This window comes from Stegostoma tigrinum, chromosome 8, assembly GCF_030684315.1.
Source record: "Stegostoma tigrinum isolate sSteTig4 chromosome 8, sSteTig4.hap1, whole genome shotgun sequence".
Classification (NCBI taxonomy): Eukaryota; Metazoa; Chordata; class Chondrichthyes; order Orectolobiformes; family Stegostomatidae; genus Stegostoma; species Stegostoma tigrinum.
In genome coordinates, this window is record NC_081361.1 from 98,756,058 (window position 1) to 98,781,339 (window position 25,282).

The following is a 25,282-nucleotide window of genomic DNA, read 5'->3' on the forward strand; positions in this document are numbered from 1 at the left end:
CCACTCATTTTTCTAAAGTCCAAATTGTATAGGCTCAATCTACTCAACCTCTTAAGAAAATTCCTCCATTCCCATGAGCAGCTGAGTAAACCTACTCTGCACTGACTGCAATGTCACTGTATCCTTCCATAGATAAAGGGTCCAAAAACTTGACAGTATTCCAGCCTTTTTCTGACTTATGTCTTGGATAGCTACTGCTAAACGTCCCTACTTTTATATTCCATCCCTTTGAGATAAAATCCAATGTTCCACTTGTCTTTCCTTTTACCCACTAATGTTGGATGTTAGCTTCTTGTGGTTTATAACAAGGACGCCCATATCCCTCTATCCTTTAAGATTTCTCTAGCCATTCCCCACTTAAATAATATTCAGCTCCTCTATGCTCCCTGATAACCTATATATTCTCATATTCCATCTGCCAAGTTTTTGCCACTTGTTTTACGTCTGTAACCCTCAGAAGACTTGGTCTCACCCTCACCACTTGTCTTCCAAGCTATTTGTGCCATTCACAAATTTGGCTAGAGTGCATTCATTTTCCTCATCAAAGTAATTAATATATATTGAAAATCATTACAGCACTGGTTCCTATGACACTCCACTGATTGCAGGTCACTACCTTTATCCCAAATCCCTGTCTTCTAATAGTTAGTCAATAGATTATCCATGGCAACATGTAGCCTCCGGCCCTATTGTATCCAAACCTGTGATACCTTAAAAATACACCGTGACCATACTTTGAGAAGTGTATTTTATCCTTTTTTTTATGAAGAGGTTGAGACAGATGTGATGAGCAGTCTTTTCCAAGCCAATAAAGTGAAGGCTTGTGAGGCCTTGGTCTATTTTTTAATGTGAGAACAACAGAAGAAGCATGAATGGGTGGGATCAGGATCCTATAGAACCAGAGTTTTAGTTTAGATTTCAGTAGTTGTTGGGGTTTGGAAGCTGCCATTCATCTCTCTCTGTTATGGAAAAACACTTGAATTTACTGTCTCTTTGCCAGAATTTTCTCTGGACTGGAGAAACATTGCATGTGAGACAATCTATTTTACTGACTTTGCCCCTGCCAAGGTGTGTTTGTGGGATGTTACTATATTGGAACAGTTACTGTTTAGTTGTTAAATATTCTATTGTTCTGTTAAACTTTCCAGTAGAGCTAAAGTTATACCAATTCTTCTTTCTGTTGTTTGTATTTTATCTGTAGGGTCAGAATAAAGTGTATTTTGCTTAAAGATGAGTAGTATAACCAATCGAATTACAACTGGAGCAAAGCACCTTGCATTTGCCTTAAAATATGATAAAAGTTAGGGTCTAGGCTATCTCCTTGCCGTATTTGAAGGGGGTTTTATCTGGATCATAACAACACCATATATCCAAATGTCTTATATCTGCTGTTTCCCCTTTCTCATTCCCGCTTGATACCTCCGTAAAGAATTCTAGTTGATTTGTTGGGTATGATTGCCTTTCAGGAAGCCATACTGACTCTGCTAGTTTCTATTGCATGTATCTAAATGTTCTGCTATCATATCCTTTAGAAAAGGCTTTCAAATTTTCACAAAGACAGATGTTAAGCTCACTGGCCTATAGTTACGTTTTTTGTCTAAAACCCTTTTTGAATAACGGTATAATTTTGGCAATTTTTCAGATTTTCCAGAATCTAAGCATTAGAACATAGAACATCGAACATTACAGCACAGTACAGGCCCTTCGGCCCTCGATGTTGTGCCGACCTGTCATACCGATCTGAAGCCCTTCTAACCTACACTACTCCATGTACGTCCATATGCTTGTCCATTCTTACAAGATTAGTGCCAGTCCACCCATTGTTTATGTGGTAATTTTTGTTTTACAGTCCTCGGATACATTCCCATCGGTCTAGGAGACCTATTGGCTTTTCACCCTGTTAGTTTCCCAGGTACATTTTCTCCAGTCAGTGTCGCTGTATTTATTAGCCCTCCCTCTTTTCCTTTTGATCATTTGATACTTATAGGATACTTTTAATGCCTCCCATTGTGAATTAACACACCAATCTTTGAACCATGCAATATTATCTGAGATTATTACCTTGGGGGTTCTACTTTTTTAATTTAGCAGTTTTTAACTGGACAAGTTCTTTCAGCAGTACTCCTTTTCCATTCCTTCCAATGTCATTAGTAACAGTGTGGATGATGACAACTGGATTCTTCCCTTCCCACTGAAAGGTCTTCTCCAGCCCAGAAACAATGGTCTTAACTTTGGCACAATCCAGGTAAGACAGCCTTTGGGACTCACACTCATGCCTGCAGAAAACAACATCTATCCCCCTAATTATACAGTTATCTATCACTATTCCATTCCCATTTCTACACTCCTCTTCAATGGCTCCCGTGTTATGATGCCATGGTCAATTTGCTCACGCATCCCACTGTTGTCCATAGAGCTTGCAAGAACCTCATAACAGTTTGACAATCACAGGGGCCAAGCTTGAATGCGACTGCTGAGTGTTTATAACTTCCTCACATCTAGACACACCCTCCTGCCCCCGAATACAAACCAAATTTGAATTACGTTGTCTGAGGGGTGTGACTGCCTCTAGGAGTCAAGACTCCAGGTAATGCTCCTCCTGCTTAATGTGAAGTATTGTCTGAGTCTCTTCCTTGATCTCCCCAATTTGAATCAGATATTCCCTGAGCTGCGATTACATGCTGTTTTTACATTTGGTCTGCATTACCATGTTGTCCAACAGCTTCCACAGACTGCAGCAGCAACACACCACTTATCCTACCATAGCCATGATATACTAACTAATTAATTAATTAATTAGTCCCCTGTTCCTGGGATTCCACGTTGTTTATGCCTCATTTTATTTTACACACCAGAGCCAATCTTATAGTTAACAAACTTCAGTAAAAGAGAGAAAAGAAACACTAGAGGCTTAAACACAAACTAAGACCTAACTTTTACTTTACCAGACCTACTCACCAATCCTATCACCAATCAGCTGCTTTCCCTGCATTGGTCTCACGTTGTGGTTCAATGCGGGCACTTAGCTGCTGGTCTCACTGCAAGGTAGCCCCTTGATCCTTCTCTTTTCGCCTCTCCTATGCACCGTATGCTCTAAAATCTTTACTTCTTGCAGAAAACCTTATTCAAAGCATTTCCTTCCTTCTTGATTCAAATTCCTAGTTTGAAGCAAATTCACATAAATACTCATAGCCTCTGTTTCACTCAGGTGAAGTCTCATTCTCACCCTGTTCCTTATTTTAAGATGTCATGACCAAGGAAGATGCACTTATAACAAAATCAGAAATTGCTGGAAAGGGTGTGGCAGCATCTATCCAGAGAAATCAGAGTTAAACTTTCAGATCGAACGATCCTTCATCAGAACTATTCTGAGTGGTTCTGATAAAAGATCACTCAATCCGAAAAGTTAACTGATTTCTCTCCTCAGATGCTGCCAGAGCTTGTCAGCTTTTCCAGCTATTTCTGTTTTTGTTCCTGATTCTCAGCATTGGTGGGGCTTTTGTTTGGTTTTTACTTAGGTGCATTTAAAATGTGGTTGAAGAACGATCCTTCCAACACACACCAAAGGCAGAAAATAAGAGTGGGAGAGATTCCTGGGTCAGGCATGTGATAACAACACTCAGGCCTCTAATATCTCTGTCCATAGCTGCAGGCTACTATATCAACATACAGTTGGATGCTGCTGTAGCTGGGCACACTCCTTTGGGGAGACAGTTCTGAGGAAGGGTCGCCGGTCCTGAAACATTAACTCTGATTTTTTTTCTTTACAGATGCTGCAAGCCCTGCTGAGCTTTTCCAGCAACTTCTGTTTTTCCCCTTTGGGGAGAGGGCCGGTTGGGTTAGTCAACTGGGTAGTCAATGGGAATGAGATTAGTGCTGGCAGCATGGGGTTCAATCTCTGCTCTGCCTGGAGGACAGTTGGGAGTTGCCTCCTGCCTGTACCTATGGCGGAGATCATGGCCTTGTGTGTCAGATCTTTGGGCAGAAAACTGAAGGGGATCCTAGCGGACCTGAAATTTTGTTCACCGTTTTACTGCCTAAGTCTGCAAATGCTAATCTCTGATATCTCACAAATTTGACAAAGAGTCACCCTTCTGAACCCTCACTCTAAAGTTCTCCATTTTAATTGTACAGCCTGCTGACTTTTCTATGGTGATAGTACTGCCAGTGCTAACTTGATATTACCTTATTTAAGATACGCTGAATTTGCTTCAGATCAGGGACTCCTGTGACTGGTGTGAGGATTTTCATGATGACCTCTTGAAGGCCTTCCATTCGAAAGCTGACCTTTTGCATAAAGCAGAAGAGGAAAGCATTGGAGCAATCCACACATACACGAGATGAATTTGCAGAGGAGACAAAGTTTCACATCAATTGGAGTTTCACAGCTGGAGGATACATTACCTCTGCCAGATTAGCAGCAGATCCCAACGTATGACCCGTGACTTTGGCTGCTGCTACTGTTGGGATGGGAGTTCCAGCATTATTCAGCAGAATAGCTTTAGCAGATAATCCTGACATCAGCTTGACTGCATCAAAAAAAAACAGGCAGAAAATCACCCAGTCGCTCAGAATATCTTATTGAGATAAACGAAACCTGCGTTTTCTTGCACCTTCAACGGATAACGCTACCTTTGTACCATCTCAATCTCGCACACAAGTCAGTCTCTTTAAATCGCTGCACACAATTTTGAACATCATTGCTGTTAAACAAATTGCCCTCACACTCCACATACATTGTGGAGGGAATGTCATTCCAAATTGCTTCACAGGAGGTTGAATCTAAGCAGTGAGGGTCAGTTGTATAGAGGTCAGCAGAGATTTTTAAAAATTTTGCAGAACAAATAATAGGGCAGAGGGTATAGAAAAGGGAATTCTATTCCAGGCACAGCAGATAAGGGGGCAATGATGAGAAAGGGGGCATGCAATGCAGGACTGAGGGTGTTGTACTTAAATAAATGCTGCATCCGACACAAGGTAAATGAGTTTGTAGCACAGATTGAAATTGATGGATATGATGTTGTGGGTATTACAGAGACGTGGCTGCATGGGGAGCAGAGCTGGGAACTAAATAAAAGGACAGGCAGATGGGTGGGGGGGTGCGGAGTTGCCTTGTTTGTTAGCAATAAAATTATATCGCTAGCAAGAAGTGACATAGAGGCAGAAGGGTTAGAATCTGTGTGGGTAGAGTTGTTGAACCGAAAAGAGAAAAGATCCTGATGGGAGTTAAGTACAGACCTCCTAGCAGTTGTCAAGATGTGGCGCAGAAAATAAACCAGGAGATAGAAAAGGCGTGTAAGAAAGGCACTACTAACATGGCTTATAATAATAATAATGAAGGGCTTCAATATGCAGTTGGATTGGGAAAATCAGGTTCGTAGCAGACCTCAAGAAAAGGAATTTGTGGAATCTCTACGAGATGGTTTATTAGAGCATCTTGTGGTAGACCCCAGTAGGGAACAGGCAAACCTGGATTTGGTGATGTGTAATGGGGCTGACTTGATTCGGAGGTTTAAGGTGAAAAATCCCCTAGGGGGGCAGTGACCGTAATATGTTAGAATTCACCCTGCAGTTTGAGAGAGAAAAACTGGAATCAGATGTAACACTATTACAACTGAGTAAAGATAGCCACAAAGACATAGGGGAAGAGTTTGCCAGAGTTGATTGGAAGGGGAACACAGCACGGAAGACGGTGGATTGACAATGGCAGGAGTTTCTTGGGGTAATGCAGGAAACACAGCAGAAATTTGTCCCAAAGAAGAGGAAACAGACTAAGGGGAAGATGTGGCAACCGTGGCTGACAGGGGATGTCAGGGACAGTGTAAAAGCAAAAGAAAAAAAAATACAATTTTCTGAAGATAAAGGGGGAACTAGAGGATTGGGAAGCCTTTAAAAACCAACAGAAGATACCTAAAGAACCAATAGGGGGAGAAGATGAAATATGGAACGTATAACATAGAACAATACAGTACAGCATAGTACAGGCCCATTGGCCAATGATGTGCCAACCTATTATCCTACTAAGATCAAACTACCCTGTGTACCCTTCATTTTACTATCCTCCATGTGCCTATCCAAGAGTCATTTAAAAGTCTCTAAAGTATCTGACTCCACGACCACCACCAGCAGCGTATTCCATACGCCCCACTCTCTGTGTGAAGAACCCACCTCTGACACCTCCCCTATATTTTCCTCCAGTCACCTTAAAACTATACCCCATCATAATAGTCATTTCTATGACTATAGTCTATGACTATCCACCCTATCTATGCCTTTCATCATCTTGTAAACCTCTATCAAGTTACCTCTCATCCTTTTTCACTCCAATGAAAAATGCCCTAGCTCCCTCACCATTTCCTCATCAGACCTGCCCTCCAGTCCAGGCAGTAATCTGGCTAGTAGTGTAGAGGAAGGTTGCAAGAGTGTTTTTTTAGACAATCCAAAGGTAAGACAGAGGCAAGACTGGGCATTAAACTGCTGGAAAATGAGGTTGATGAAGTAGCAACTCATTAGGTACTTTGGATCAGTTTTCACAGGGGAAGACATCAGCAGCAAACCAGAACTTCAAGAGAGAGAGGTGGCAGAGGTGTAGTGGCCATCACTCAGGAGAAGGTGCTAAGTAAGCTGAATGGTCTGAAGGTGGATAAATAACATGGACCAGATGGACAACACCCCAGATGCTAAAGCATATAGCTGAGGAGATGGCAGTGATCTCTCAGGAATAATTGGAGTCAGGGAGAGTCCCAGAGGATGAGGAAATGGCTAATGTAACACCCTTGTTTAAGAAAGGAAGGAGGCAGAAGTCAGAAAACTATAGACTGATTAGTCAGACCCAGTTGTTATTAAGATTTTAGAGTCCATTTTTAAGGATGAGATTGCAGAGTACTTGGAAATGCATGGTAAAATTGGGCTGAATCAGCATGGCTTTATCAAAGGGAGGTCATGCCTGATAAATCTGTCAGAATTCTATAAAGAGCTAATGAGAAAGTTAGACAAGGGAGAGCCAGTGGACGTGAACTATTTGGATTTCTAGAAGGCCTTCGATAAGCTGCTGCCCAGGAGGCTGTTAAATAAGACAAGAGCCCATAGTGTTAGAGGTGAGGTACTGGCATAGATAGAGAATTGGCTGACTGGCAGAAGGCAGAGAGTGGGATAAAGGGGTATTTTAGAGAATGGTAGCTGGTAACTTCTGGAGTTTCACAGGGGTCAGAATTGGGACCACCGTTATTCATAATGTATATTAACAATGTGGACAAAGGGACCAAGGGCATTGTTGCTAAGTTTGTAGATGACATAAAGATAGGTGGAGGGACAGGTAGTGTTGAGGAAGCTGGGAGGCTGCAGAAGGATTAGACAGGTTTGGAGAGTGAGTAAAGAAGAGGCAGATAGAAAGCAATGTGGGGAAGTGTGAGGTTATGTGTTTTGGCAGAAAGGATAGAGGGATAGAATATTTTCTAAAAGAGGAAAGACTTTGGAAATTGAAGTACAAAGGGACTTGGGAGTCCTAGATCAGAATTCTCTTAAGCCTAATGTGCAGGTTCAGATAGTAGTTAGGAAGGGAAATGCAATGTCAGCAATCATTTCAAGAGGGCTAGAATACAAGAGCAGAGGTATACTACAGAGGCTGTAAAAGGCTCTGGTCAGAATGCGTTTGAAATATTATGAGCAGTTTTGAGCCCTGTATCTAAGGAAGGATGAGCAGGCATTGGAGGAGGTCCAGAGGAGATTTCCAAGAATGATCCTGGGGATGAAGGGGTTGTCATATGAGGAGTGGTTAAGGAGTCCGAGCCTGTAGTTGATGGAATCCAAAGGATTATGGTGTATCTGATTAAAACTTACAGAATACTGAGAGGCCTGGATAGGATGGAGGTGGAGAAGACTTTCCCACTTGTGTGAGAGACTATGACTTGAGGGCACAAACTCCAGAGTGAAGGCCTGACCTTTTAGAACTGAGATAAGGAGCAATTTCTTCAGCCAGCAGGTGGTGAATCTGTGGAACTCATTGCCACAGAGGGTTGTGGAGGCCAGGTCATTGTGTGTATTTAAGACAGAGATAGACAGGTTCTTGATAAGTGAGGAGATTGAGAGTTACAGGGAAAAGGCAGGAGAATGGGGTTGAGAAACATTTCGGTCATGATTGAATGATGAAGCAGATCTGATGGGCTGAATGGCCTAAAGCTGTTCCTATATCTTATAGCTTATGGCCTCATAACCAAAGAAAATGTAGTCTTGAGCCACGCAAGGAGATGTCAGGATCAATGACCAAAAGCTTGACCAGCAGAAAGTGTTAAGGAGAAGACAGAAGAATACAGAGGGAATTCCATAGGCCAGGATCTCACAGCTGTAGGATATCTGATTGGCCCAAGATTCACTGGAATGCTGCCTGGGATGAAGTCATTCAACTGTGAAGGGAAGCTAGACAGGCTGGGGTGGTTTTCCTCCAAGTGCAGAATGCTAAGGGTGGCTGGGGTCTGATTGAGGTGTACAATGCTCTGAAGGGCATAGTCAGGGCAGAGAAACATTTCTTATCATTCCAGAGAAATATGCCACCTTCGTAGAGATGTCAATAACCAGGGACCAAAGTTTTAACGTAAGGAGCAGGAGGCTTTGGAGAGGATTTGAGGATATATCTTTTCACACAGAGTCTCATGGGTATCTGAAACTCTCTGCTTAAAAGGATGGCAGAGATGTAAACCCTGCAGATGATTAATACTCTTTAAATGAGCAATTGAAATGTCAGGGCACAGAAGACTACAGGCCAAGTGCTGGTAAAGGGGTTAGAGGGATGATATAGGCACAACGGACTGAATGGCCTCTTTTATGGGGTAGGGCGGGATTAGGGTATTGAACGCAACAATCAGCCACGTCTAATGGATGGCGTAGCAGTCGAATGGCCTACTCTATCTTTTATGTTTCTATGCTTCCTTGCTGTCAAAACTATGTCTCTAGGATGATCAATTCATTTTGCACCTGTGTCAATGGGAGATAAACCTCTCTGGCAGCAAACTTACAGCAGAATTTGTCAGGATGCAAAAGGCGGCTAAATCGCAAGCCAAGTCGGTCAAATTTGGCGCTCAGGAGTTTTGCAGCTATATTGCACCCAGCTGCCCTGTTAAAATGAATAGAAAATGTGTTACAGCCATAAAAAATATCACATCCAGGAAACTTTAAATGACTTAGAAGTCCAGCCCAGGCCCATGCACTTACAGGGACCTGAGAGAAGGGAGTGAGCTCCTTGCCAAGGATCTGAACTGCGAATAAGCAAAGCTTGCCACTTGTAAACTGGTCTCCTTTAACAGCGAATCAGCCAGGACCAACAAGGAGTTCAAAGGTGGCTTAGTGCACACGAATATTGCACACGCAGACATTCGCAATTCAGGATGATTCTTTCGATTCATGAATAACTGTATCGTGATGGCTTGTACCTGATACAAAAGAAAGCAGGTAATAGCCATTGAACAACACACGTTCACATTGCCAAGTGTGTACGGTGTTCTGATTGCATTTTCCTATTTTTGTAAAGCTGACATTGAACTTTCAGTAACCACTCCAATTTGCAACACTTGGGAAAATGGAAGAAGTGACAAAGAAGATTGATGAAGGCAGAACGGTGGACATTGTTTACATGGAGTTCAGCAAGGTGTTTGACAAGGTACCACATGGTGGACTGGTTTGTGAGGTTTGACAATATGGGATCCAGGGAGAGCTAGTCATTTGGATGCAAAATTGGCCACAAGGTAGGAAACAGATGTTGGTGTATTTCAGGCTGGAGGCCTCTGATCAGCAGTTTACCACAAGGATCAGTGCTGGGTCCACTGGTGTTTGTCATTTATATTAGTGATTTGGATGTGATCATGGGAGGTGTAGTTAGTAAGTTTGCAGATGACACCAAAATTGGTGGTGCAGTGGAGAGTGAAGAAGGTTACTTCAGAGTACAGTGATGGGCTGGAGGACCAAGGATGGACCAGATACATGTGCGGTGCTACATTTTGGTGAGGCAAATCAGGGCAGGACTGACACAGCTACTGGTAGGAACCTAGGGAGTGTTGGCAAACAATGAGTGCAGTTTCTCAGTTCCTTGAAGTTGGAGTCACAGGTAGACAATGTAGTGAAGAAGGCATCTGGTACACTTGCCTTTATTGGTTGGTGCATTGAGCATAGGAGTTAGGATGTTGTGTTGCAGCTGAATAGGACATTGGTTAGGCCACTTTTGGTACACTGCATTCAGTTCTGGTCTCCTTGCTATAGAAAAGATGTTGTGAAACTTGAAAGGGTTCAGAAAAGATCTCTAAGGATGCTGCCAGGATTGGAGGGTTTGAGCTATAGGGAGATGTTGAATAGGCTGGGGCTATTTACCCTGGAGCATCAAAGGCTGATTGGTGTTTATAAAATCATGAGGGGCATGGGTAGGGTGAATAGTCAAGGTCTTTTGCCCAGGGTAGAACAGTCCAAAACTAGAGGCCATAGGTTTAAGGTGAGAGGGTTAAGATTTAAGAGGGACCTAATAGGCAACATTTTCATGCAGAGAGTGATGCGTATATGAAATGAGCTGCCAGAGGAAATGATGGAGACTGGTACAATTACAATACTTAAAAGGCATCTGGATGGGCACATGAATATAAAAGGTTTAGAGTGATATGAGCCAAATGAGACTAGATTAATGTAGAATATCTGGTCATCATGGACGAGTTGTTCTGAAGGGCCTGTTTCTAGAACATAGAACATAGAACATAGAACAGTACAGCACAGAACAGGCCCTTCAGCCCACAATGTTGTGCCGACCATTGATCCTCATGTATGCACCCTCAAATTTCTGTGACCATATGCATGTCCAGCAGTCTCTTAAATGACCCCAATGACCTTGCTTCCACAACTGCTGCTGGCAACGCATTCCATGCTCTCATGTGCTTTCTGTGCTGTACAGCTCTATAACTCTATAACATGATATTTCTGAATATCATAATTTTCTGCATTATGGAAGAATGTAAAAGTGGAAAACACCTGGAGGCATAAATGTTTATCTGAAACATGAAATAGTGACAAAAGTTGCAAGATCATTTAATTATTTAAAAACTGTGTCTTCCATGTTCTCACTCCAAGGTTCTGGACAAAATTGCCTGTGTCTGTTCAAACTGTCATCAGGCAATTGACTTCAAGATTGGAGAGGTTACAAGTGTCATAACTTTGACCAGTTTAACATAAGCAGAATGAGAATGAAAGAAGTTGCAAATGCAGGATATCTGGAAGAAAGTGTAACTTATTTGCAAAACACTGAATAGTTCAAAGATCATCAGGAAAAGAGGAAAAAGCAGGTTACAGTTTATTGGGCAATATGCAGGATCAGAAGTGAAGCCTGAAATTTGAAGAAAAAGGCACCTTAAATGGGTTGAAAATTTAAAGAGCAAGATGTACTAATCACAGAATGAGTTTACTAACATGGTGAATGGTCTGCAAACTGCACAATAGAAAATGGTCAGGCCAGACAATACATAGTAATAGTGATGACAGCCTTAGGAGGTCCTTTAACAACCCAACTATGATGAAAAGTTGCAATAAATTAATCTGTGTTCTTTTAAACTCCTGGGTTTGAGGGATGACCTAAATAATTCAGTTAATGATAATGACAGGATACAATAATCTGTGACTCAATGGGTGAACAGAGAACAATGGCCATGAGATTAGCATAAAGTCAAAGCCATTTAGGAGTGAAATAAGGAAGCATTTATTTTTCAAACTAAGGCTGCAACAGCAGCTTATTTTTATGTAGCACCTGTCAGATAAATAAATGTCCCATGAACAGTAAGGAGGAGGTGGTGGAGTTGTGATCATTTCACCGGTTTAGTGATTGCGAGGTTATTGGTGTGTGGACATGACTTTCATATCTCACCTCAGGGCAACTACTGCAGTTTACGGCTATAGACAAGGACAGCTCATGAGTTTGAATTAGCATTCAGTTCATAAGTATGGAATATGTAACTATCTTTGATTGTCATTAAAAACTCAACTGACTCACTAATGCCCTTTAGGGAGGGAAATTTGCCATCCTTACCTAGTCTGATCTATGCATAGCTCCGAACCCACTCCAATTGATAATGGCCCCAACAAGCCATTCACTTAAAGGGCAATTAGGGATATGGGTTTGCTAGTGATGCCCACATATTCATGAAAGAATAGGAGAGGTGCTTCACTGAAAAATGACAACAAACTCCAAAAAGTGTCATGAGGACAGATAACTGAAAGTAGATTCAGAGAGATCGTGTTTTAGAACACTGTTAATGGAGGGGAATGTAGTTTGGAGCTGGAGAGGTGATAGAGGGAATTGCAAATGCTAGCAGAAATATGAGATTACTTCTCCAAATGTCAGTAGACATTGGGGACGTTGGAAATTGGAGCCTTCAAGGGCGAAGCAGAAGTTTTTTTTGCTTAGTCAGGGATATAGATTGAAGGTGAAAATGGAATTTAGATCAACCACTGTTTAATTCAATGTCAGAATAGACTCGAGGAGGTGAATAGCCTCGTTCTGTTCCTATGTATTAAAAGGAAAATGGGATTCAATATGAAGAGGAGGGAATGACAAACAAAATATCTTAAAAATGAAGAAAGAAAAAAAAACTCAAATTACAAATGTATTAAGGTCTAACTTGAAGTCAAAAACCTGCCAAAGTATATTCACACTCAGATGATAAGAGAAAAGGTCAACACCATTGATTCCAAACCCATTAAAGTTGGTGCTTAACATGTTTACAACAACCTGAAGTTTTGCGTTACCTTTCCTGGGTCTTTCTTTGCAATGTTACGCAGAGCCATGATAGCATCAACCTGAACTTTCAGTGGGATACTGGCAGCCGCTGTGCCGAAGCCAGGTAACAGTTTCATGATGTTCTTGATGCTCGCTAGCTGCCCCGCATTGCCAATTGCCTTGAGGCCAAGTACAATGTCCTCCTCATTGGCATGTGCTGTAGCTACACTGAGCAAGTCGTGGAGAGGCTGGAAGAGGAGAGCTTCCATGAGAAACATGTAGGATTTGTATCATCACAGTTCAGTCACAGATAGTCAGTGTGCCACATCACCTCACCTTAAGTAGGCTGTCAGGGCACATGTCCTTCTGTGCACAGAATCTGAAAACCATGGAGCCATAGCCGAGGTAAACAATCTGACGAAGTAGGGGGATCTGCTGCACATGATTCATGCCAAATAGTTCCTGCAGAAAAATCAAAATCAGGTTAGCTGTTACCCCTTAGAGCAAAAATGAATATTGTGATGTATAAGAACATAGAACATAGAACACGGGAGCCATGGGGAGAGATAGTAGGAACTGCAGATGCTGGAGAATTTGTGATGACAAGGTGTAGAGCTGTATGAACACAGCAGGCCAAGCAGCATCAGAGGGGCACAGAAGCTGACGTTTTTGGCCTAGTTCTTTCTTCAGACCCTTTTTCTGAAGAAGGGCCTAGGCCCGAAACGTCACCTTCCTGGTCCTACGATGCTGCTTGGCCTGCTGTGTTCATACAGCTCTACACCTTGTTACCTCTATTGTGATGTATGGTGTGTGTTTATACGTACATAGGTAACTATTATTTTAAAGTTTGGATTCTGAACTCGTAGCATTTGGAATCTGGTCTGTGTAAGTGAAGGGGATTAATAATTAGTATGCAAAGTATTCTGGAGTGGTATATATGAGTGAGACTTCCTGAAGTATTATGGGTTTTATTTTCATCGGGAGAGATTTTAACAGGCAAACAGAGTAAACAGTTGTAACAGAGATAATGTGAACTGCAGATGCTGGATAATCCAAGATAACAAAGTGTGAAGCTGGATGAACACAGCCGGCCAAGCAGCATCTCAGGAGCACAAAAACTGACGTTTTGGGCCTAGGCCCTTCATCTGATGAAGGGTCTAGGCCCGATACGTCAGATTTTGTGCTCCTGAGATGCTGCTTGGCCTGCTGTGTTCATCCAGCTTCACACTTTATCTTAAACAGTTGTGCATCAAGTTTACGTTAAAAGGATCTCAATTTCCTTTTGCCTTAGGGAACATTTAGAAAGTTTTTTGGTTCCAGTGCTGTGGAAGTTAAAGCTGAATGCATAAAACTGTTTTTTTTTCTGAAGAAGGGTCTAGGCCCAAAATGTCAGCTTTTCTGCTCCTCTGATGCTGCTTGGGATGTCATGTTCATCCAGCTCTACACCTTGTTCTCTCAGATTCTCCAGCATCTTCAGTTCTTTCTATCTCTGCATAAAACAGTTGTTTCTGAAGAAAGGGGGTAATTTAAAACTGAAAAATTATTTACCACACTGAAAGGGGTTTACTTAGAAAGTTCCAGACCAGAAGTGTTTGGCTAAAATCATAAAGTGGTTAATTGAAGCTGAGAAACTCTAAGCTCAGTTGTAAAAATATTCAAGGATGAGGTAATCAGTCTGTCAAGACAGGGAATTGAAAGGAACAGTCCAGTCAAACTCCAGAGGTGATAAAGAAGTTATCCTCTGTGATGATGAATTATTGTACAGGGATTCTACAGGAATAATTGCAATTGTATTTTACCACGTGATTCAAAATCTTTAAACTCATGTTAAATCTAAATAATCTGGTTTGTTTTCTTTATCTTCTTTTGTGTTGCATATATGAAACTTCAGATTTAGTGTTAAGATCAAACCTGCAGCATAGTGTGCTCATGTTTCAGTGAGAAATGGTTGCATGAAATAAAAATCAAACAGTGGCACGGTGGCTCAGTGGTTAGCACTGCTGCCTCATAACGCCAGAGACTAGGTACGAATCCACCCTCGGGAAATTGTGTGTGGAGTTTTCACATTCTCCCTGTGTCTGTGCGGGTTTCCTCCAGATGCTCGAGTTTCCTCCCACAGTCCAAAGATGAGCAAGGTAGGTAAATTGGCCGTCCAAAATTGCCCGTAGTGTTCAAGGGATGTGCTGATTAGGTGTGCTATAGTGGGGTAGTTCTGGGTGGGATGCTTTGAGGATCGATGTGGACTTATTGGGCCGAAGGGCCTGTTTCCACACTGTGGGGATTCTATGATGTTCTATTCTACAAGCTATGATTTATCAAATCAGATTTCAGTCTGGGACCTGACTAGTTCAGGAATAATATCTGCTGGGATCATAAAAGTATCAAAACCACATTACTGCCAGCCCAGTTTTAATAGATGCAAGAATGGTAGCGGGGATGAGGGACTTCTGTTATTGATAGGATAGATAATTAGGTGTCCAAAATCATGAGAAATTTTGATAGAGTCAGTCACTGGCAGAAGCTTCAGTAAAAAGAAGTCAGGGATTTAAGGCAAACAAAAGAGCAAAGGAGAAATCAAGAGATATTTTTACATTGCAATTTTTGGGATCTTGAGTGAGCCATCCCAAAAGACTGGCAGCAGTAGATTTAATCATAATTTTAAGGAGGGAATTAGACAAATCTTTGAAGGAAAAATGTCTGGGGAAAGATTGAGGAACTAATTGCATCGCCCTATCCAGGAGATGGAACAGGCATGATGGGCCAAATGGTTTCCTTCAGAACTGTCCCACTCTATGTATCTGTGAGTGAAATGTGCTCATACTTACTCTGACTATCGATAGGCTTTGACGGTCAGCTGTGATTTGATGCATGGCAAGAGTCAAAACCTGAGCTGTATCAGCCATCGAGATGTCCAAATTCTGAATTTTCGTTTTGAGGAAATTCAATGCGGCAGATGTTCCAACAGCAGGAAGTGCAGACAGAATCCAGTGCCAAGTGCTACAATATATAGACCAAAATGTCTTCTTGTTTTTATATGCTTAATTCTACATTTTCTTGTTGTATTCACACAAAAAAAAAGCCACAATAGCTATGGAGGGCTGAATGACCTCCCCCCGTTGCTATGGTTATGTGTGAATAATCGGGTTGTTACAAAGGTTGCAAGGATCAAAGTAAGGGATGGTGCTACGGTCTAAAAGGGAAACCAGGGACTTTTAAAATTAAGTTTAAACTTCTAGTTTTGTTCCTTCACTGCCACTGAGTCAGAATCCTAGAATTACCTCACCAACAGCATTGTGGATCAATCTACAGCATGTGAATCGCAGTGGTTCAAGAAGGCAGCTCACCACACCCTTCTCAGGACCTTTGGACAGGGAAACCACATGGACATTTTATATCACTATATTGGAGACAATACTTCAGAAAGGGAGAAGCCTTATTTAATGTTTATCTGTTTACAGTCTCACCATAATGAATAATCACATCATGTTCACCGGTTGTGTTGTGTCAGCTTGTATTACCTTGATTATCGAAGATGTACACTTGAAACTATTTAAAATAATAAAACTTGGAGACTGTAACTCCAGTATCGGACTCAAGAACAAAAGATGGGCTTTCGAAAGGGCACGGAAATCTGTAATTCTCTCTCTTTTGACCAAGACAGGAGTGTAGTAAAACATTCTAGCAGGAGCTCATTCTTCATTGCCTTTTCTTCACTTCCTTTTCCTCTTAGTGTTTTTCCTTCTTCTTCTCTCCTGGCCTGTGATGATTCCCAGGCTCTTACAACAATTCCTGGGCTCTGGCAACCAGCGACCAGCTGGCCTGGTGCAGCCGCTTCCCAGGGTAGCTCCTGGTGTGGTGTCCCTGGCCCAGTGTGGTGTCCTGAGCCCAATATGGTGTCCTGAGCCCAGCGTGGTGCCCTGGGCCTGGTGTGCTGTCCAGGGCCCGATATGGTGCCCTGGGCCTGGTGTGGTGCCCTGGGCCTGGCGTGGTGCCCTGGGCCTGGTGTGGTGTCCTGGGCCCGATATGGTGTCCAGAGCCCGGCGTGGTGCCCTGGGCCTGGTGTGGTGCCCTGGCCTGGTGTGGTGCCCTGGGCCTGGTGTGGTGCCCTGGCCTGGTGTGGTGCCCTGGGCCTCGGTGGGGTTCCCAGCCTGGCGTGGTGTCCTGGGCCCGGCGTGGTGGTCTGAAGTGATCTCTCGGCCTCATGATCCTCAAGGTCTGGAACCAGGGCCCGGTGCAGCTAGAGGGTAGGTGCCAGCATTCAAAGACCATTGTTCTGAGCTTTTACTTCTGCAGCATTTGACATTTCATTTTTCTATTTTCCAAGATCTTGTAACTAAAGAAATTGCACCCAGATACCTTTGTACATCAGATAGGGCTGTAAGTGGCGACAAGTAAACATTTCACTGAACTCATTTAAGTAGACGTGTCAATAAAGGCTAATTCTAATTCTAATTCTAATTCTAATTCTAATTCTAATTCCAAGAGTAGGGAGTGTTAATCTGTACCCAAGCCAGTCAGTTGGACAGAGATGCAAGGCATATTCTTCTGTGGGTAGAGTTTATTAACTACTCAGTCTTATAGCTCCTTGCACCTAAACCCTCATCAACCCCTTTGTTTTGGATGTTGGCTCTATATATTTGCTCAGATAATTAATAGCTACTTAATTAACAGCCAAGAAGTTTCTCTTTAAGCTCAAATAAAAACATTTACAAACATTACTGGACCTAACTGGACATTAATATTTCATGGCCATATGAAATTTTCAAAACTTGCTTCTCACGTTTTTTTAATTCATTAAGTCTGTCAGAAATCAAGGTAAATAAATTGAACAGTATTTCGGATTGTCCTAAATTTAACCAGACAGAGGAACAACACTTTGTTCGATGTTTTCTTTTTTTCCATAAACCAGTAAACAGGAAAGGTAAGAGTCAACTACTTACTGGAGCTGGTGGTTGTGGGACTTTCTGTACAAGGTATCAATGGTTTCCTCCGTTGCGGATCGGAGTAATTGAACAAGCTGCAGGAATTTGGCAGCAGTATCAGAATGGACTCTCTCCAGGTGTGTCAGGGTGTCTTGGATCTACAAAAATTGGAGATTACCTCAAATCACTCACAATTTCACAGCTCAGAAACAGGCCATTCAGCCCAAGCAGCTTATACCCACACAAATCCTTGTTGCCCCTTTTGGGAATGTCTAGGACCAGAGGGCAGAATCTTAGAACAAAGTGTTGCACCTTTAAGCCAGCAAAGAGGAGGAATTTATTCTCCCAGAGGGTAGTAAATCTGTAGAACTCTTTACCACAGAAGGCTGTCTAGAATGGGACATTAAGTGTATTCCTGGCAGAGATTTTAATTAGTAAAGGGATGGAGGGTTATGGGGGAAAGGCAGGAAAGTGGAGCTGAGGTTTATCAGAGCAGTTATTGAATGGCAGAGCAGACTTGAAGGGCTGAATGGCTTTCTTCTGCTCCTACATCTTACCTCTCAAACCTTGTCCAACCCTCATATTCTCAGCCCACCCGCATATTCCCCAACTCAGTTCTTCCTTGTGATCAGAACTGGATTTAACTTAAACCGATGCATCAAGCAATTTCTTCAATCTCTTTTGTATGTCACATGGCAAGCTAAGCTGACGTGAACTAAGCTCAGGAGTCTACAAAACAATACAATGTGATTTGGTAAGAGTAATATGTGAGTGTGGCATTATCACTTTGGCAGGACAAATGGAAAGGCAGAATATTTTTTGGAAGAAATGGAAAAAAGTTCGCAATTAGACAGAATTGGGTGTTATGAATCATGAATTAATATGTAAATGCCACAAAGAAAATTAAGAATGCTCGTTATATGTTAGTCCTGATTACAAGTGAGTTGGAGTGCTACAATTATGAGGCCATAGTGAAATCAACTGCAGTACAGGATGGGCAATAAATGCTGATATCCCATAAACAAATAAAACAAACATTGCACTATTTAAATATCTGTACTGCAGAAAGAATGGTCCCATGGATGAGGAACTTCAGTTATGAGGGTAGATGTATTGAGACTTTTCTGTTTGGAGAAAAGAAAGCTAAGATGAAATCTGATTGAGGTTTTCCCAAACATTAAAGGAACCAGAACAAGACGGTGTAGATTGAAATTGATTAGCAAAAAGATATGCATTAAAAACTAGAACATAGAACATAGAACATTACAGCACAGTACAGGCCCTTCGGCCCTCGATGTTGTGCCGACCTGTTATACCGATCTGAAGCCCATCTAACCTACAGTATTCCATTAACATCCATATGCTTGTCCAATGACGACTTAAATGTACCTAAAGTTGGCGAATCTACTACCGTTGCAGGCAAAGCGTCCCATTCCCTTACTACACTCTGAGTAAAGAAACCACCTCTGACATCTGTCCTATATCTTTCAACCCTCAATTAAAAGCTATGCCCCCTCGTGCTCGCCGTCACCATCCTAGGAAAAAGGGTCTCCCTATCCACCCTATCTAACCCTCTGATTATTTTATATGTCTCAATTAAGTCACCTCTCAACCTTCTTCTCTCTAATGAAAACAGCCTCAAGTCCCTCAGCCTTTCCTCGTAAGACCTTCCGTCCATACCAGGCAACATCCTAGTAAATCATCTCTGCACCCTTTCCAAAGCTTCCACATCCTTCTTACAATGCGGTGACCAGAACTGTACATAATACTCCAAGTGCGGCCACACCAGAGTTTTGTACAGTTTCACCATAACCTCTTGGTTCCGGAACTCGATCCCTCTATTAATAAAAGCTAAAACACTGTATGCCTTCTTAACAGCCCTGTCAACTTGGGTGGCAACTTTCAAGGATCTGTGTACATGGACACCGAGATCTCTCTGCTCATCTACACTACCAAGAATCTTACCATTAGCCCAGTACTTTGCTTTCCGGTTACTTCTACCAAAGTGCATCACCTCACACTTGTCTGCATTAAACTCCATTTGCCACCTCTCTGCCCAGCTCTGCAGCTTATCTATGTCTCTCTGCAACCTACAGCATCCTTCGTCACTATCCACAACTCCACCGACCTTAGTGTCGTCTGCAAATTTACTAACCCATCCTTCTATGCCCTCATCCAGGGCACTTATAAAAATGGCAAACAGCAGTGGACCCAACACCGACCCTTGCGGTACACCACTAGTAACTGGTCTCCAGGATGAACATTTCCCATCAACTACCACCCTCTGTCTTCTTTCAGCAAGCCAATTTCCGATCCAAACTGCTATATCTCCCACAATCCCATTCCTCCGCATTTTGTACAATAGCCTATTGTGGGGAACCTTATTGAACGCCTTGCTGAAATCCATATACACCACATCAACCGGTTTACTCCCATCTACCTGTTTGGTCACCTTCTCAAAGAACTCAATAAGGTTTGTGAGGCACGACCTTCCCTTCACAAAACCGTCCTGACTATCCCGAACCTATTTATTCTTTTCCAGATGATTATAAATCCTATCCCTTATAACCTTTTCCAACACTTTACCAACAACTGAGGTAAGGCTCACTGGTCTATAATTACCAGGGTTGTCTCTACTCCCCTTCTTGAACAGGGGAGCCACATTTGCTATCCTCCAGTCATCTGGCACTATTCCTGTAGGCAATGACGAGTTAAAGATCAATGCCAGATGCTCGGGAATCTCCTCCCTAGCTTCCCAGAGGACCCGAGGATAAATCCCATCCGGCCCAGGGGACTTATCTATCTTCCCCCTCTGAAGGATTTCTGATACCTCTTCCTTGTGAACCTCAATCCCACCATGTCTAGTAGCCTGTATCTCAGTATTCTCCGTGACAACATTGTCGTTTTCTAGAGTGAATACTGTTGAAAAAATCTGTCACACAGCAAGTAGTTACGGTATGAAATCTACAGCCTGGCATTGTCATGGAGGCAGTTTCAACTGGGACATTCAAGAGGGCATTGTGTGGTCATTTTGGATAGAAAACGTGTGCAAGGAAATGGGGGCAAAGCAGGAGATTGGCATGAGGTAATGATGCTCGTTTGAAGACCTAGTGCAAACACTAGGGGCTGAATGGTCTCCATCTGCAAAGTAATGCTTCTGAGATTCTGGGTAAAGGATATACTTGTTATATACAAGGGTTTTCACACAATTCATTGCTGAACTAAAGGGAGGAGAGATGATGGAACACTCTCTACATGTTAGAGAAATGGGAGATGATACTGAGACACAACATTCTTTAATAAGGCAGATGGACAAGTGAATGTTTCTACAATCAGAATTTCAGGGATCGAAAACAAATGACATCAATTCAAAATAATTGGTAAAAGAGCTGTACGATCTACTCCTGATCAGGGTCTTATTGTCTTCATGCTGCCAGGGAAGATGGTAGAAGCAGATACATAGCAACATTTCAAAGGCATTTAGATAAACACTTGAATAGACAGGGAATAGAGGGATATGGATTATTTGTAGACAGATGGGATCAGTTTAGGGTGATATTATGGTCAGCCCAGCCATGGTGGGCCGAAGGACCTGTTCCTGTGCTCTCCTGTTCAGTGTTCTATGTTCTTTAGGAGGTCTAAAGCTGCACGAGATGAAGCAATTTGCCTTCTTGTTGTGACATTTACCGCTTTTTCCACATTCTGGATTTTCATTAATTTTATTGGTTTGAGAAGTATATTCTCGGCAAAGCGATATTTCAAGGTTCCTCGGTTCACGAACTGAACCTGCTGCTCACGTATTACTGCTGGCCTGATGTTAACCATCACAAGGTGTTGCCTGTAGATTGGATGTAGAAAGGTTATTGACCAGGGGAAAAATTCAACCTTTTTTCAAGTATAAATCAGAATTCAATTATCAGATGTTGGAAATACTAAGAACAATAACCTGTTATTTAGCAGCAAGCCAGTGATAGGAATATGGAACATGGGAACAGGATTAGACCATTCAGCTCCTTGAGCCTGTTCTGCTATTCAATGAGATTACAGCTAATCTATGACCTAACTCCAAAAACCTGCCTTTGGCCCATACCCCTTAATACATGCATCTATCTCAGACTTTAAATAAACAACTGATCCAGCATCAACTACTATTTGTGGAAGAGCACCCCAAACATCTCGCACCCCTTGTTAATTGACTTGCTTCTTAACGTCTCTCCTGAAAGGTCGGTCCCTAATTATCAGATTATGCCCCTAGTTCTGGAATACCACACCAGTGGAAACAGTTTCCCTCATCTACCCTGTCTTTTCTTGTTAATAGTTTGAAGGCTTCAATCAGATCACCCTTTAACCTTATTTATATAATCACTCATCATAACTTAACACCTGAAGTCCAGGTATCATTTTTGTAAACCTACACTGTACTCTATTCAAGGCCAATTTATCTTTCCTAAGGTGTGGTGCCCAGATCTGCTCACAGTGCTCTGACTGGGGTCTAACCAGGGTTTTATGTAACTGTCTGTGTCTGAGTTTTGAGGACAACTTACATCAGATGGAATTTCAAACAAAAGGAATCGTATTTCATTACAGACATCATGAGAAACTGAAATTAACAGGATGTTGCTGTCAAGCTAAGAGGATGTCTGTCCATATACAAAGAAGTAATAGAGCATATGAATTTCAGTGATGTCCCAAATACCAGGAGATCATATCAAAAAGCATATTCCTTCCACTCCTCATAAGAAACAATGTACTGAATGCACCCAGCCAGTCCAAACTTCCAAACCCAAAACACAGGGCCCAATATTAGATGTGATTCAAAATTCTTTTTTGTTGACAAATAGTCTTGAGTATGCTATGAGTTACGCTGACCGACCAATACAAGGCTGTTGTTGGGCTGTCAGTATGGCACACTTTTGAGTATTGAAAGCTACATATACTAATGAACAAGAGCCTGTTCTTGTCAGACTGAAAGAACATGAACATACACTGCCTGTACCAACTCAAAAAAAAATGATGGCCATTCTCTGATTCATTTCTCAGAGCAATGCCCTGACCCATCAGAATCAACCTGTTTGGTTTAAGCTTGGGAGACAGCACAGTGGCTCAGTGGTGAACACTTCTGCCTGACAACACCAGGATCCTGGGTTCAATTTCACCCTCAGACTACTGTGTGGAGTTTGCACGTTCTCCTCATGTCTGTGTGGGTTTCCTCCCACAGTCCAAAGATGTGCAGATTAGGTGGATTGGCCATGTTAAATTGCCCATAGTGTCCAGGGATGTGCAGGCTAGGTGGGTTAGCCATGGGAAATGCAGAGTTACAGGGGATAGGGTGGCATGTCCTTTGGAAGGTCAATGTGGATTCAGGGGGTTGAGTGGCCTCCTTCCACATGGTAGGGATTCTATGATTCCAATAAAGTTTGGCAATTAACTGTCAGTCATCATCTAACTGGTGCATTTTCTGAAGTACTCTCCTGCCAATCAATCGGTACTCTTTTCTCATTGAGTTCAAAAGGGTGTATTCTTGCTATGTTGGTTTTGTCTTATGAACTTTCCTGATGAGTGGAAGACACAAAGCTTTGACAAAGTATGTCTTTTTCAGCAACGCACGAGTTTTGCATGAATAAAAATTAATACAACAGATTCATATCCAAAGACCAACCTAGCTTCCATGATAGCAGCTCCATCACGTTCATTGAATGGTGTAAATTGATGCACTTCTTGAACCCTTGCTTCCTGAAGAATTGCGCCAGCTGCTGTAGGTTTTAGGGTATGGGTGAAAGTTGCAGATGCTCGTATATTCCTACTCCTCTGAAAATAGAAAACGACATCATGTTATCATTTTGTGCGCCTCCATTCAGAGCATCAACAACAACTTGTGTTTTTGTGGTTGTCTGGATGTAATTAAATGTTTGTATGGTGTTCCCCAGAAATGACAATAAGGCGATATTAGTACTGATATCCATCAGCTCTGTTGGAAAGGAAATTTAAATATTTAAGTAGGAAAACATGATAAAGAGGCAGAGAGATTTACCAAGAATATTTCAATGCTTATATCCTTCAGAGTTAACGTATGGTAACTAATGGTGGGGTATTTAAGACTGGAAATATTCAAGAGATCAGAGTTAGAGGAGCACAGATATCTCAGAAGGTGTTATGGATGGGGGAGATTGAAAAAGATTGGGGTTTGGCCAAGGAAAGATTTGAAAATGATGTGAATTTAAAATCGAGGCAGTCCTTAACTGGAATTGAATGTGGGTCCATGAGAACAGATTTGTTGGGTGAACGCCAACATGGATGGACATTCAGATCATGTATTAGACTTAACAGCCATCTCAGAACTTGAACCCAGAATTAAACTGGGGCTGCAAGCAAGTCACCCTGAATCTTGAGAGATTGCCTAGGAGATAGTGATCAGAACCTGGTGAGAGTGAGGACAAGACAACAAGGGGAGGTGATGGGCTAGTGGTATTTTTGCTGACTGTTAATCCGGAGACCCAAGTAATGTTCTGGGGGCCTGGGTTTGAATCTCTCAATGGCTGATGGTGGAATTTGAATTTAATAAAAGTTTGGAATTAAGAGTCCAATGATGGCAGATTCATTTATAGGAAAAACCCATCTGATTCACTAATATCCTTTCAGGAAGGAACCTGCCATCCTTACCTGGTCTGGCTTACATGTGACTCCAGGCTCACATCAATGTGGTTGACTTTTAAGTGCCGTCTGCGCAAGTAGGGATGGGCAATAAATGCTGCCCAGCCATGAATGAATATTGAAAGAGAATTAGATATAATTACATGGGCGGGGGGGAGGATATGGAAGCACAACCAGGGATACTTTGAAATAGTCAAGCATGGAGGTAACAAATATTTTTTGGATAAATTTTGTTGGTTTATGGAAAATTTGCAAGTTAACTTTTGTGAAAGGTTGAAGACTAATGCAATCAGTATAATTTTTTGCCATGTTCGGGCCCAATTTCCAGAATGTAGTAAAACACAAACTCTCTTTTTTGTTTATTTTATGAGTTTTGGAGATAACAGTTAGTTTTATGAAGAGAGAAGAAAGATTTGAGTTGGTGAAGTTTACCTGTTGGCAGATTGGGCAGAGTTCAGCGTAGATGGCACCAGTGAACAACATAACTTTCTCCTGACAGTTATTCAAGTCTTTTGCCTTGGTGACAATAATTCGGTTGGCTTTCTTGTTTTCCTGAATGATGTAATTTGTGAGACAAACACCTTCAATTCCAGCCTGTAGATGGGAAAAGAAATGGCTTTATTTCATACTGGTCCTCCATTTTGAAGTATACAACATGTCAGACTAGGATATCTCATTCACCAGTTTAAGTGGCTTATCATTTCTGGGCAAGTTCAAGACCATAAGACCCGATGAAATGGGAACAAGAGTAGACTGCTCAACCCTTCGATTTAATAGGATCATGGCTGATCCAACATTCTTCACATCCATTTTGCTGCATTTTCCCTGTAATCCTTGATTCTCCGACTGATCAAGAATAAAGAAGTCTTGCTATTACTGTACAAGGCTTAGACAGAACCACATCTCCAATAATGTGCAAAACTTTGGGTATTTTATTTCAAGGAGGATACACTTGAGTTGCAGATGGCAC

General features: G+C 42.0%; 1 protein-coding gene across 1 annotated transcript in view; it reads right to left on the reverse strand.

The window, feature by feature from the left end:
* LOC125456372 (vitellogenin-like) overlaps window positions 1-25,282 on the reverse strand; it is a 201,883-nt gene that overhangs the window by 49,281 nt on the left and 127,320 nt on the right. Inside the window, exons 5-16 of the mRNA XM_059647698.1 lie at window positions 24,745-24,906; window positions 23,321-23,469; window positions 21,349-21,499; window positions 17,680-17,819; window positions 16,521-16,976; window positions 15,565-15,736; window positions 13,076-13,201; window positions 12,769-12,987; window positions 9,208-9,425; window positions 9,012-9,109; window positions 4,405-4,529; window positions 4,186-4,287 (exon numbers count right to left, since the gene is read on the reverse strand). Of these exons, the coding sequence (XP_059503681.1) occupies window positions 4,186-4,287; window positions 4,405-4,529; window positions 9,012-9,109; window positions 9,208-9,425; window positions 12,769-12,987; window positions 13,076-13,201; window positions 15,565-15,736; window positions 16,521-16,976; window positions 17,680-17,819; window positions 21,349-21,499; window positions 23,321-23,469; window positions 24,745-24,906 (2,118 nt within the window). The remainder of the gene's footprint in view (window positions 1-4,185; window positions 4,288-4,404; window positions 4,530-9,011; window positions 9,110-9,207; window positions 9,426-12,768; window positions 12,988-13,075; window positions 13,202-15,564; window positions 15,737-16,520; window positions 16,977-17,679; window positions 17,820-21,348; window positions 21,500-23,320; window positions 23,470-24,744; window positions 24,907-25,282) is intronic.